The sequence below is a fragment of the Scomber scombrus genome, chromosome 12 (assembly GCF_963691925.1).
Source record: "Scomber scombrus chromosome 12, fScoSco1.1, whole genome shotgun sequence".
Classification (NCBI taxonomy): domain Eukaryota; kingdom Metazoa; phylum Chordata; class Actinopteri; order Scombriformes; family Scombridae; genus Scomber; species Scomber scombrus.
Genome location: NC_084981.1, coordinates 13603665 through 13618103, shown reverse-complemented (window position 1 = coordinate 13618103; position 14439 = coordinate 13603665). Strand labels below are relative to the sequence as shown.

Below are 14439 nucleotides of genomic sequence, written 5' to 3'. Positions count from 1 at the left end.
AGCCAATGATCTACTGATGCCTGGTCAATATTGAGAACTGGAATTTTTTGTAGAAAATTAGGGGTTTACCACAATTTAATGCAATTAGTGTTGGTATAAATATAGCTGACCTTTGTAACAATCAGTGGTAAGTGTGATGAAGATACGGTGAAAAAGTTGCAGACATGGCTACAATATCTACTTGTAGCAACCTTTAATTTGAACATAAACGACCCCAGATGCTACATTTATCTTGTAGCAGCTGTTTTAATTTTTTTCCCCGATGAACAGCAAAATTACTGCTAAAACCTTTTTATAGTCGATGTCATCACTGAGGTTTTGCTGACAAAATTCGCATTTAGGAAGAAAAAAACTTCAACTTTTTATAGACTCGGGTGTGACTCGTGGTTTCTCAACCTCAAATGGTAATTTTCAAGATATTAGAGCAGAGGGGCGGAGAGTTTGAGATCCTCAGTATTACTCTTAGACAGGCAGCTCACAATGACATAGTTCGTCCGACAGAGCAACATGATACACTCTGGATATTTTATATGGATATTTTTCTCCTCCTGGGGTACGACAATTTTTGATTTATTTTTGTCTTTGTTTGTCTTTCTGTCTGTCTGTGTCTTTCGTTCTGCCTTTCTCTCTTTTGTCCCTTAACATCGTCCTGATGCTTGCAGGGGTAATTGCGGGCAGTTTGAGGACTCTACCTCATGTGATGAAGTACCAAACAGTGATACCTCAGAAGCTGAAGGACTCCACTCGCATTACTAATGCTGCTACATATCAGGTAACACACACAAACTCTACTTAACTGTCATTGGGGCATTTTTAACCTCTAGAAGAAAGCATTAAGTCTCATCTGATGTGTGTTTGTGTGTGTAGACATACCCCGATGTACTCCAGTACTCTTTGACGATCGTAGGACAAAACCACACACTGCACCTGGAAAGAAACAAGTGAGAGAATCCTAATATGTGTATTTGGGTTTTTTAAGTATTGTCTTTTTGATATCCTTATTGTATTTTTTTTCCTTGAACTGCCTGTTTAAATAAAACGCTTATATTTTTAGGGATCTTATTGGGAAAAACTTTGCTGTGACACACTACTCAGAGCAGGGCGCCCAAATCACAACAATTCCAGATCTTCAGGTATGCAGCTTTGCTTTCTTTTTCTACTGTCTCACTAACATTAAGAAAACTTGCATTATTACATACTGTATCTTTGTGTTAGCTGAGTCAGAAGCAGATATCTGCTTTGTTAAAAATCAGACTATCCGTTTTAAATGTTTGATCATTTACAGATTACAAACATCCTCTCATATGTTTCATAAATGTGTTTTTATTTGATTAGGTGCAAATGTCTGAAGGCATTAAATGTATTTAACTTTGTTGTCATTGCACACTTAACTGTGAATTTTTTGAGTATGTACAGTAAGGTCCACAAATCATTTGGACCCTATTATGTATAATTCATTTGATAATCAGACTGAATTAAATCTATACTTCTGCTTGAATAGCCAAAGAAATCAGATATGTTGGTGGTGATTCAGAGGTTGGAAACCAGGTTGATATATGCTACCAATTAATTATCTTACCACATAGGCCTTACATACAGGATATCCTGTGCCATCATCTACACTCAGTTTCAGTGGTTTCTGCTACAGCTTCTTTCTGCAAAAGCAGTTTTGTAAAAGAAACATTAAAAAAAGAAAAGAAAAAAGATGCTGTGATCATTTTGCCATCAGTTTAACATCACAGTCACAGCTCCAAACTGTTTAATAACTGAACAGGATTCGTAAAAGGCAAATCTGACAAAACCAGAACAAAACAAAACAATATTTATAAATGTTCTTGCTATTCGAGTTTTTAAAGGCCATACAACTCAAATAAAAATATGCAGAAGTAATGAAATTAATATGTAATCAGCAATCATTCAGATTAATTGCTACAGATCCCAGTCTTCTACCTGTACATCATATGCTTTTTTAAAAAAAAAGTAAAGGTAAGGACATTTTTAAGCAATAAATGTCACTGTTTCCGCCCTATTTCTAAATATTTGATGTCATGGCCTAAACCTAAATTTCTCAATCACAAATGTCCACATTTGTGTCCTCACACGGTCATACCGGATATATAAGGGCAAGTGCCTTTCATGACACATAATGTTTCTTCTTCTAATCAGGCTACATTTTTCTCTGTGCTTGAGATATTTGTCAATGGACAAAAACAGTATATGAGTTAAAATCACTCACACAGTCAATTTCCTGTTAATTTGTTCAGGGTCACTGCTACTACCATGGACACATTGTGGGAGTGGAGGACTCCTCCGTCAGTGTGGAACTCTGCTCAGGGATAAAGTGAGTCTTTTTTTTCATCATGTATTACTAATTACAGGTAGGTAATCGTGTCCCTAAACTGAGTGACAAACCTAATTGAACTCATTTGTGCTGCTGTGACTCATGACCAGCATGCCCAATCCAAAGAGAGGATCAGTCCCTCAGCATCCATTTCCTCCATCACAACAACCATTAAGGCTGCATGTCTCACTCTGAAAATCTAATCAACAAAATAAAGCACAATTCTCAGATTAAAGCTGCCTTCTACCTGCAGTAAAAACAATTTTATGTGTATCAGTGTCTTCTGATAAATTAAACTGAGGTCTGTTTGAGCAAAAGAAAACTCTCTTAGTGAGCACTCTTCTAAAGTTCCTGTTCTGCACTGCAGGGGGTTTGTGCGCCTCCAGGACCAAACGTACCTCATCGAACCTCTGAATGGGACAGGAGCTGTACAGCAGACCCACAAAAGGAGCTCTGGAGCTCAAAGTGAGGAGGGTCTACATGCTGTTTACAATTACAAACACCTGAGGAGGAAGAGGAGCTCCTGTTCCCATGGAAACACAACCACTTTCTACGACCATGGAGCTCGTCCCTCTGGACTGTTCCAGCTCAGCAGTCTGGTAAAGACACAATGTGGACTGACACAGATCTACACCAGGTTTTCAAGCCCACATCTAATATCTGTGGACTGAGACTGCTGATATCCAGGATTTTCTGTTATATTCTTAAATTTGATTGTTTTACACACAAAAAAAAATTAAAAAACAGGAAGGCAGTGAGTGTAAAACACAGATATTAACTACCAATCAAACCGGTGAGCAAAAGAAGAAAAAAATGAACAAAACACCAAGTAATGAGACAGAGCAACATAATAGGTTCATTTTAGTATATGCTGATGTACTGCATATTTTATTAGATAAAATCACTTTTTCAAGAAAATATATTTGTAGGAGGATCATGATACTCATTTTGTTGTCACCCGTGCTCTGAAAACATCTGGACTATGAAACTCTAAAACTCTCCATTGAAACTCTGTAGATTATCAAATCAATGCTTCCTTAACCATAACAGGCACATATTCATACACATTCACATTCACTGTTGTAAGTAACTTCCACTTTGTGTGTGATTCAGAAAAGCAGAGCCCAGACCAAAGACCACAAAAGAAAATCCAGGACAGTGGAACTGGTCGTAGTGGTTGACAACACAGAGGTTTGTTTCTCTTTTCTTTTTTCTAGCCTGTCAACAGTAGTTTTTGTATCAGTCATACATTTGCCCTTTAAGAGTTGTAATGTTGTTGTTGATTGTATTACTAATATGAACAATAATTTCTTTCCAGTATAAGAAGTTTCACTTCAAGGAGACAATAGAGAGCAGAGTGCTTGAAGTAGCAAACCATGTTGACAAGGTACTTTTTGTTTCTCTGTTGACCCATTTATGCTCTAAAATCTACCAATCTTGAAAACACATTATAAAAAACCCTCCCAAAGCCCGAAACAGCCAAGACCGTAAAATACGGGCAATCTAATGTTCATCACAGTGTAATTTTATGCAATTTTTCTTTCTAGATTAATAAAGCATGCCATCTATTTTTACCAGTAATTTAGTAATCTAATATATTTTTATTGGCTGCAAAAAAAGGCATACATTTTTGCCACAGTGCAGCACATGCACGTGTCAGGCACTTGAACAGTTTTTCACTGTGGATTACAGAAATGCAGGAAATCTGCTCTGATACTATCTGCTCTTTACTGAGTGGAATCTGAGCAATAAAAGTAGAAAAGAAAAGTTCTCTCACTGTGAAAATGTAACTTTAAGTGTGAATCTTCACACTTTGGCTGAACATTTTCACACATATCACACTATCCTCCTTGCATACTCTGAGAGAGTAGGGCAAACATGAATGCATCATTAGATAGCACCTAACAGTGGTTCCCTGTGACAGCTTTACATCTTTGGTTTTGCAGTAGCATTACATATGTGACTCACTTCAGAAATCCTTTAAAACTATTTACCTGATAATTCGTAAGGGTTAAGGGGTGGATTTTCAGTTGGACTTGGTGCTAACAGTTCTCCCCCCTGCTCTATTCCAGCTGTATCGCCCCATGGGTGTTCGTGTGATGCTGGTTGGTCTGGATATCTGGTCATACAAAGATCAGATTCAGGTCAGCAGTGATCCTGAGGTAACCCTCAACAACTTCCTGGTGTGGCGTCAGAAGACGTTGCTACCGAGGACCAAACACGACAATGCACAGTTCATAACGTAAGACGCTGCAACCCCACTAAAAAGAACAATGTCAAGATGTGTTAGAGCTGGTGTCTAAACACTTTGTCTTTTCTTCATTCAGAGGTGTAAATTTTGATGGCCCCACTGTCGGCCTAGCAAACACAAAGGCAATGTGCACCTCTAGCTCTGGAGCGGTCAATGAGGTTGGTACATTTTTTTGTTTAACAAAAGGTATAAATGTAACATTTCTTGCACTCTGTAATATCCATTTCAGTTTTACTTTACTCCGCTTTTGTCTATTGCACATACAGGATCATAACAATAATGCAATAGGAGTGGCATCTACTATAGCCCACGAGATGGGTCATAACCTTGGCTTGTCCCATGATACCGAAAATTGTGTCTGTGGCTTGTCAAAATCGAAGAAAGGCTGCATCATGGCTGAGAGTGTTGGGTAAGTTCAGTTTCTCCTCTGCACCGAAACTACACCAAATGTACTACTCTTAAACCAAAAGTAAAACAAATTTATATTTACTTTATATTTTCTTATTTTTTCTAACTATTCTTTTAGAATTGTGTTTCCGGAGCAGTTCAGCAGCTGTAGTCAGGAGCAGCTCAGCAGATTCCTGGAGGAGGTCAACCCTGCCTGTCTGCTGGATACGCCCTCCACTAATCGCATCCACGGAGGGCCAGTGTGTGGAAATGCCTTCCTGGAGCCTGGAGAAGATTGTGACTGTGGCACTGTGGAGGTATGCCACACTCAAACAAACACATATGTAACGCAAAGGAGACCTGATCATAATATTCTGAACTCTGTCTGCCTCCTAGGAATGCAAGAATCCCTGCTGCAACGCAACTACCTGCAAACTTAATACAGGAGCTCAGTGCGCAGAGGGCGAATGCTGCCACAACTGCCAAGTAAGCGACACTCACTCTGTGCTCTCTAGATGAGTGAAGTCACACTGACACTAATTGTGTTACCATAGCTAGACACAGTCTAACTGTGCCGTCTGGCAGCTTATGCGTTAGTGGACGTATTTCAGTAGTTGGTACACCACCATCTGTGTTTCGTTTCACTCTGCAGCTGAAACTGACAGGCAGCATCTGCAGACCAGAGGCAGGAGACTGTGACCTGGCAGAATACTGCACCGGACTCTCCGCCTCCTGTCCTACTGATTCCTATACCCAAAATGGCCTGCCCTGCAACCATGGGAAAGGATACTGCTACAATGGAGAGTGTCCGTCACGGCAGCAACACTGCAAGAGACTTTGGGGACCAGGTAGAACACCATCAAATTACACTTCGCTCTCAGCTCATCACTTTAATTCTGCCACATCAAGACTCCAATTTTGTGTTTTTCATATGATTCTCTTTAAGATGCTAAAGTTGCTACAGATACCTGTTTCTACCAATACGGAGGCTGCAAAAAGACCCTGTTTCAGCGAAGATGTTCATTCCAGTATGTTGTTAAATGGAACAGCACTATAATAGCACATATTAACTGTGGGGTATTTTTGGTTTTTGGGAATCATTTTTTTGTGGTGTTTGGTTGCAGAGATCAATTATGCGGGACGCTTTACTGCTCTGGAGGCTGGGAGTTCCCTGTGACATCCAGTAAATCCTTCTACAGATTAGGAAATGAAATCTGCAATGAAGCAACGATGAAGCCTGAAGACAACTACCCTGCAGACTTTGGCAAGGTGCCTACCGGTACATTGTGTGGCAATAACATGGTAAGAAAACTGTCCAAGTTGCTGCTGACCGGTAGCATCAACAAAACCACCACAGACTCAAAATCTGCACTGTGTCACTGTCCTCATGATGTGTTTGTCTATCTGTCAGGTATGCTACAATCAACGGTGTGAGGAAATTAAGAACATAAAAGACTATGGAACGAATGACTGCTCTGCCAAATGCAACAACCGTGGGGTAAAAAATCTGTCTTCTTCCCAAAACTTCAGTGCACTGAATAGCAAAGATAACATAGCTGACTGTGAGTTATCTCCGCCAGGTTTGTAACCATAAGAGTGAGTGTCACTGTGAGCCGGGCTGGGCACCGCCTTTCTGTGATGTGAAGCAGTCAGAGCTATCTGAAGGTACAGTACACTTGATTGTCAATATCTTCACATGTAAGCAGTGATAGTCAGTCTCTGTGTGCGCCTGTTTATATGCTTGACCCTTTAATGGCCATGATTTACACGTGACTGCTAGTGTCTGTTCCTCTTGTGCTCTGTTTTCTTCACCAAGACTTGGAATAGATTTCTCATGGACTCTCAAACAATTACGCTCTGTTCTGGTGAACACAAACAGACACTGATTTAATGGAATTCCCCCGTTAGGCCGTACAAATACAGTAATGACGTTACAGTCAATTTGATGTATGCTGTTACATGCTTGCCCTTCAGCAATAAAAGGATATGGTTGCAATCGATGTGTGTGTTTGTGTGTGCAGGAGCAGGTCCAGTGTTTATTGTGTCATTGGCTGTCAGCTTACTCCTGCTGTCGGTGGTTATTATTGGAAGTTTAATGTGCTGCATCAGAAAAAAACAACCTGCAAAGAGGTACAGAAAGAAGTTATATTTGTACAAATGACATTAAAGACATGAAGGTGTACAGACAAAGCTCTTTATCTAGCCCGTCTTTAAATCTAGCTTTTGTGTGTATTTCTTTACAGATGCTCTCAATCTACCTCAGGACAGTCCAACCCATTGTTTCAGTCAGGCAATGCACGAGGCAGCCCTCGTCTTGGATCCAAAACTATCAGCCGGCCTATATTTGTGGAGTCTTCAGCCACTCAGGCCTATAAACCTGTGTCCTCTTCTGCTGTCAGACCATCTACCGGAGGATTCAAGCCCAGCAGAACAGCCCCAGAGGTGAATATGCATTTTGATCTATTACTAATCTATTACTGACCTAACAGCTTCAGCACCAGAGCACCTGAGTTCTTTTTTCTACATTAGACATGATAATTTCATCTGTAGCAGGTTATATCTGTAATAAAAGCATTATGATTGTTAGTGTGATTTATTTTGTAAGACCAAGGGGTAAAGGTTGAAATTCCAGCTAAATAGAGAGCAGCTGCTGTAATGTCCCAGTGAGCTCCAGCAGTGCTTTTCTAAAACTCACAATTTTAATTAAATCCAGAAATCCTTGACTAATCAAGCTTTTGCTTTCACTCATCTCTGTCCTTGTCCCTTACAGCCCCCCCAAAAGGTACCAACTGTATCTCAGCCATCAAAGATCCAACAGGTAACCTGACACACAGTTTAATGTTACACTGAAATGTTGTATTACCATTTCTACTTGATTTCAACGAGTCAACAATGTTTTTCTGTAGGTTGTAAGGCCGCCAATGCAACCACCAACTGTTCCAAGCAAGCCAGTTTACACTGAGGTAAAAATGTGTACAGATTTAGGTAATATTTGTTTGCTGTATGTATGATGTATTAATTATATTGTGTTTTCTTTTTTGTCAGGCGAAGTCACTACCTCCATCCAGACCTCTACCACCACTTACAACCAAATCAGTAAGTCACATTACAAGTCACTTAGTTAGGGTAGCCACAGTTTTTCTTATTTTACTGTTTTTGCCATCGCTACTTCTGTAAAAAATGTGAAATCTGCTTTCTAGGTCATGAAGCCAAAACCTCCGATGCCTCCGGTGAAGCCGAAGCCCTCTACAGGCCAGTCTGCACTGCCGCACACTCAGCTGGTACGTACGTACTGTATTCAGACAGCAGCAAGAGTCAACCGGACTTTCCTAAATCGTCCAATCTTAGCGGTTGGCAATCAAACATTCGTAACATTAGCCAAGGAATTCACGTTCACAAAGACGTGTGGTTTTGGGCATTGCTCCGACATAGCGGTGTAATGAGCAAGCTGTGGCTCAGTGTTAGTTAGTTAGTAAACACATAAACTTTTCCTGGCCACCACTGAATTAACTTGTAGCCTCAGTATACAAAAGTGAGTGGACAGAGAAATAATCTACACATGAGAAAATTGCAGTGATGAGTGAAGCTCATCCATAGTATGTTTGCTAATAGTATTTGTTTTTATAGCTTGCAGGGAGAGCTGTCCTGATGCCACCCAGCAGGCCCAGATGACTGAGGGACTAATTCAGCCTGGAGTAAACACTGAGATCCTCTGACAGGGGACACTGTTTTTGTTGTCCCACCTATGAAATCCTCTCAGGAGACGTCCGTCTGTATTAGAGGGGAACAAGATCCACTGAAGGATCAGCAACAATAATTGACAAAGCTTTTCTGTTAATTGTGGCCTCCCCGAGGATTACCGCCATCTGTGTCTTGCTTTTGCATGCCTTCAGGAAGTTTATGAAAACCTGAAGTTGTGATTGACAGATTCAGCTTCTGTGCTTTAAATGACAAATGGCTATGCTGCCATGATGATGTGTTTTTAAGGGAAATGTGTCTGCCTTGAACCTGGGATATGTGAACACTTTATGGAGCAATTGCACTATTGATGCTGTAACTGTTTTACTAACTGCTACCATTCCCGCACATGATTTTTGGTACTGCTTTTCTAAGAGATAATGTATTTGTTAAGAGATTTTAAGATGTGGCACTAACATGGGCACTTTTTCAGATTTTTTGTATTAAGGACATAAAACAAAACGAATGGATTTGCCTTGAACCTTTTTGTAGTAAAGTATGCTTGACTTTGTGGGACTGTGTATGAAAATGTTTCTGCTGATTTGTGTTGACTAAATGCACATTGATTGTAATTATTCAAGGGATTTTTATATAGCATTTGTTATACAGCAGATATGTCACTGCCCTTTCCTCATAATGCCAATGATTGTGTTTTTTCCTTACAATGAGGACTTTGAACTGAAAAATCATTTGAATATTTATTAAGAATGTCTTTATGTCTTTATCTGTATGAAATTGTGCTTAAAATAAAACCCAAACATCAATAAACGTTGTTGTTTTTTCTTTTTTCTTTTTACACAGACTCATAGTGTGTGTTGCATAGGCACTCTAGTGTTGCCATAAGTAACAACCGGTTGCCTAGCAACGCCTTAAACAACCTGTGGTCCGGAAAAGCTAGTAAGCTAGCTCTGCCAACAGTTTGTATCTTTACAAACTGCTCGGAAACAGATGTCGCGTTGTGAATAATGGATCGAGAACTGAGTGAAGAAGAACTGCAGGAATTGTACGCATGGATTGATAAAATACCTTTGTCCCGGCCCAAAAGACACATCACAAGAGACTTCAGCGACGGAGGTAGATGTCTTAGGTTAGGCCAGCAGTCCGCAGAGGGGTTAAAACATGCAGACAGTAGGAGGAAAAATGAGCTAACCTACTTTTAGCGTATCTCCAGCTACAATCATCTTGTTTTTGGTTGTTTTAAGAAGTTTAGCAGCTCATATATCTATTTGTTTGCTTGCCTGTGGACTGACTCTGCCTCTCTGCTCACCCCTCTGCAGTGATGGCTGCTGAAGTTGTAAGACATTTCTTCCCAAAGCTTGTCGACCTGCACAACTACATCCCTGCAAACTCCACACAGCAGAAGCTCAGTAACTGGAACCTTCTCAACAGGCAATACATTTATCTTTGTTTATTCAAACTGCATGTGCTGCAAATAGGACAGACAGTGGTAGCATTAAAATAACAAAATTAATGAATTTTAAAAAAGCAACAAAAATGTAACTCCTCAGCTGGAAAAAGTACAACACACGCACACACACACAAAAAGTTATATCTCATAATCCAAATGGCAGTCATGACCAGAGAGTTTCACATTTTCAATTAAATTTTGCTCTTAAACGCTGACACAGAGAGGGGGCATAGGTTGAACTTTTGTTGAGCACCACAATGGGCCTTTGCATCAGACTGTGAAAACCACTCCAAACACACTCAGTCAAACCTCTCCCTGGATATGGCACGAAGCCAGACACAGATGTTATGACTCTTAAACATAATGGCCCCTGTGATGTTCATCATCATCGTGCATCATCAGTTAAATCACTTTCAATCTGTTGTTCCTTTTGTGACTCCTTTGGTAAATTAGAAACAGCTGTGTATGTGTTTGTTTTTATTTTATTTTATATTATTTTTTTCTTGAGGACAGGAAGGTGTTTTCCAAGCTGAACTTTCAGATGCCTGAGGAGACGGTGAAGAAGATTGCACTGAGCACTGCAGGAGTGATCGAGCCTGTGCTGAGCGCCCTCAGGGAGAAGATAGACAAGAAACTGGAGCACACCGCAGACAATATACTGGTGTGTATATTTGTGCATGTGTGTGTTTGGACTCTGTACAGGTTACTTTTAAAAAAATCTTTTTAGCTCTCTTTTTTCACAAAACTTTCCTCTGTATATGTGAACAAAGCACTGCTGCATGAAATATTACCACTCTTTAAAACATTTTTTTCCCTTTTTGAACCAGATTTTGGAATATTATGACACCAGGAACCAAGCGAAACATCACACAGGTGGAGTAGCTTTTATGTTATTATATTCACAGAAACCCAAATGCACTTTTACTCCACACATTAGTAATAATTGTCTTGCAAACATTTTCCTCAGACAGTTATAATAAGTTCTGAGTTCAGGATTTCACAAATTGAGACTGCTGAATTAATAAGTAAGTGATGACTGTATTGTGACATATACTCCTTGTGCAGAATATCCATTTGTTAGTGTCAATTGTGGATTGTATTTGCTGACACACTCAGTCTGACCCTGATCCAAACTGCATAGTGTGAATTTTAATTTTTTTTTAGCACAGGGAGGGAAGTGGGTGTAAATTTAGACTTTTTTAATGACACTGATCAGCTCACTCAAACCCAGCATATTCAAAAGGCACTGAGCTGGTTATTGTGTTTGAGTTATTGCTGTGAAGGCCAATTTTGTCTCTGAATTTATGTTCCCCTGACTTCTCTGCTTGTCTTGTAAGCATTTGTGCTCCGCTCACAACTCCAGGTTAATGCTAATCTGTCCCAGAGATAGCGACTACCACACACAGACACAAACATACCAACAGAACTGACTAAAGGATGCCACGACCTTTACAGAGTGAGAGGGTGACATGTCTCTCTTTCATTTTCCACACCTCATCTGTCCCTGAAACAGTCTTCTAAAGCTGACCTCAGACCAGCACCTCCACCCTCTGTTCCTTCCTCTTCCACCTACAGCCCATCCGCTATCAGACACACAACTCAGGTCCTCATATCAGCCCCCAACATCACCAGATGGCCCTTATCACTGGCCTTTGCTCAGCACTGCTAGACCTCAAGGCCTCTCTTTCTCCATCTTCTAATCTAATCTTACTTGTCTTTTTCCTCCCTCTTTCTGCTTATTCTCATCGCCTGTAAGATTTGTGTTCACAAGATTTGTTGGATGAGTCCGTGAAGGCTTCCAACAACAGCAGACTTTTCAGTCACTGTGATAGGTTCATATTATTGTTGGGGAAATTTCATAGTCTGGTTTTGTTGTCTTCAGAAATTCATCAGACTGAAGCGAAACATCTGGTTCAAATGGCAGGAGAAGCAATAAAAAAAGAAGAAAAGACTAGACTGAAAAATGGGTAAGACCTCCTCAAAACATAAAGTTGAAATGGAATCAAATGAATCAGCTGCAGTCTTAATAACATTCTCTCTTTGGTCAGAAAACCGCTGTACACGATGCCGACATACTCAGACATGGACCCTACTTTACGACTAATCCTGCAAGAAAAGGAGCAAGCTGTGATGTCTTTGCAGGAGACAGTGGAGGTACACACACACGCACACACACAGACACACGCACCCTCAATCCAGGAAACTCACACTGCTGACCGGCAGAACTTCTGCAAACAGATTTCTCTTCCCGTTTTGATGCCCAGTAGGGGAAGAACGATGTCATACAGACACCAGCTGTAATTTTACAGATGTACAGATGTGTGTGTGTGTGTGTGAGTGTGTGTGTGTGTGTGTGTGTGTGTGTGTGTGTGTGTGTGTGTGTGTGTGTGTGTGTGTGTGTGTGAGCTTGTGTGTGTGAGCTTGTGTGTGTGTTTGTGGTGTGAGCATGTGTGTGTGTGTGTGTGTGTGTGTGTGTGTGTGAGAGAGTGAGTGTGAGTGTGATACATATGCGCCACACGCTCTGTCAGCAGTGGTCAGTGAGTCAGTATCAGATCAGCGGATATAACTCCTTTTTTCTTTCTCTCTTTCCCGTCTGTTGCCACATGTGCAGGTTAAGAATAATAATGTGCACATTGTAATGTGCGACATTTCCTTTTGACTCTTTAGGACTTTTTTTTGAATCACTGACATCATTCACAGTTTCAGAAATGTACCTACTCTTCTTTTACCACATCCTTCTCCCTGTGTGTGTGTGTGTGTGTGTGTGTGTGTGTGTGTGTGTGTGTGTGTGTGTGTGTGTGTGTGTGTGTGTGTGTGTGTGTGTGTGTGTGTGTGTGTGTGTGTGTGTGTGGGTGGGTGGGTGTGTGTGGGTCGGTGTAAAGATCCTCCAGATGAAAGTCAACAGGTTAGAGCATCTCGTTCACTTGAAGGATATGCGCATTGAGGACCTGACGCAGCATCTGGACACATACAAAGCCAAAGGACAAACACACTGATACTATTAACATGTAACACAGACTCACACACTGAGAATTAGTCTTAGCATCAACTGCAATAAACTATAATAGATAGCTTTTAGAAAACTTAAATCCATCACGGCACAAGATAAGTTCTTTATTGTTTTACCAGCTAAGTGCATTATATCTGTTGAAATGCATTACCAGCTTACAGATGTTTTGTTTCAATACTGTTTTTTTTTTAAGTAAAGGGTGTTTTTGTGATTCAAAAGAAGTGGTTTGGTAATTTTTCTTTTTTTTTTTTTACATTAGTTACACAATGTAACTAGTAGGTACTAGTGTCATATTTTGTAGAGTTTCCAATGCAAAGCAGTTTCATACTATGAAATGTGAGGCTGCGCAACAACTGCCTTTTATATAATAGGAAAACAAATTATCCCAAAAGATATTACATATTATGACCTTGATTCTATAGTGAATTATTTATAATATTTAGCCTGTTTTGTGAAAGTTTGAGTTGTTTGATTAATAGTACTGTTCTGTGTGAGGAGTTTAAACGTGTTTCATGTGTCTGTGGTCGTCTTTGACATCTGTGCCTTTACACAGCCTCTGACTTCTGACCGCAAAAGCATTCAATAAATCAACTAACCACTTTAATTTTCCAAATTGTCTTTTTATTCATTTTTTTTTAAAATAAGAGCAGAGCACAGCAAATAAAATGATGCACAGAGGGAAAGCTTGCTGCTGCAATCTTAATGATATACATTGTTTGGTTCATACGCAGTGACTGACAGAGCCTTCCTTCGAAAATTACGTCATTCATTTTCCTGTTTAGATCAATGTAATGAGATACAAATGACTCAAACTTCCCCAGAAGAGATTAATGGTGATAGATGACCAAATACAGTAAAGCATTGCTGACACAGCAGCTGCAGAGAAAGCCTGCGTTTTTTCTATTGTGAAAACCCAAGCCACTATACCACAAACATACTTTGTGTAAACTTAACGGTTACACAAAGTATCTGTTTGTGGTATAGTGGCTTAGGTGTATTGTTTCTTGTCATCAAATTACATCAGATAAGATCCAGTGCATGTCTCTGTCAGTCCCTGTGTTTACTTTGATCTTGCCCCCTCTGTTGGTGTAGAATAACAGGACAATGATGACCCACTGAGAGCAGCTGATCTTCTCCAGCTGCCTGCTGCTGTGACTGAGCTATCTTGTGGTAATTACTTCCCTATCACCTGATCAGTCACCAGCATCATTATGCCTGAAGCAATACAATGAAATCAATCATGTCTGCACTGCTTACCTTTTAGCTCGATAAGCAAGTGCCGATGTTCACAAAACTCTGTTTAG

At 40.1% G+C, this 14439-nt stretch overlaps 2 protein-coding genes across 2 annotated transcripts; both read left to right on the top strand.

The window, feature by feature from the left end:
• The first annotated feature begins 525 nt into the window (after window positions 1-525).
• On the top strand, window positions 526-9479 carry adam8a (ADAM metallopeptidase domain 8a). The gene is made up of 25 exons (XM_062430508.1): window positions 526-553; window positions 663-772; window positions 868-941; window positions 1055-1133; window positions 2265-2341; window positions 2709-2940; window positions 3455-3532; window positions 3660-3728; window positions 4414-4583; window positions 4669-4750; window positions 4859-5001; window positions 5119-5296; window positions 5376-5465; window positions 5632-5827; window positions 5926-6007; window positions 6104-6281; window positions 6391-6477; window positions 6560-6644; window positions 7001-7109; window positions 7223-7421; window positions 7750-7797; window positions 7886-7942; window positions 8025-8075; window positions 8180-8260; window positions 8607-9479. Exons 2-25 carry the CDS (start codon window positions 701-703, stop codon window positions 8649-8651), a joined length of 2562 nt encoding a protein of 853 aa, XP_062286492.1. The 5' UTR covers window positions 526-553; window positions 663-700; the 3' UTR covers window positions 8652-9479.
• A 194-nt stretch (window positions 9480-9673) lies between these two features.
• Window positions 9674-13121, top strand: spef1 (sperm flagellar 1). Its single transcript, XM_062430872.1, has 7 exons — window positions 9674-9791; window positions 9995-10106; window positions 10639-10786; window positions 10953-10998; window positions 12008-12092; window positions 12174-12279; window positions 13008-13121. The coding sequence occupies exons 1-7, from the start codon at window positions 9683-9685 to the stop codon at window positions 13119-13121; spliced, it is 720 nt and encodes a 239-aa protein (XP_062286856.1). The 5' UTR covers window positions 9674-9682.
• Window positions 13122-14439: the final 1318 nt, after the last annotated feature.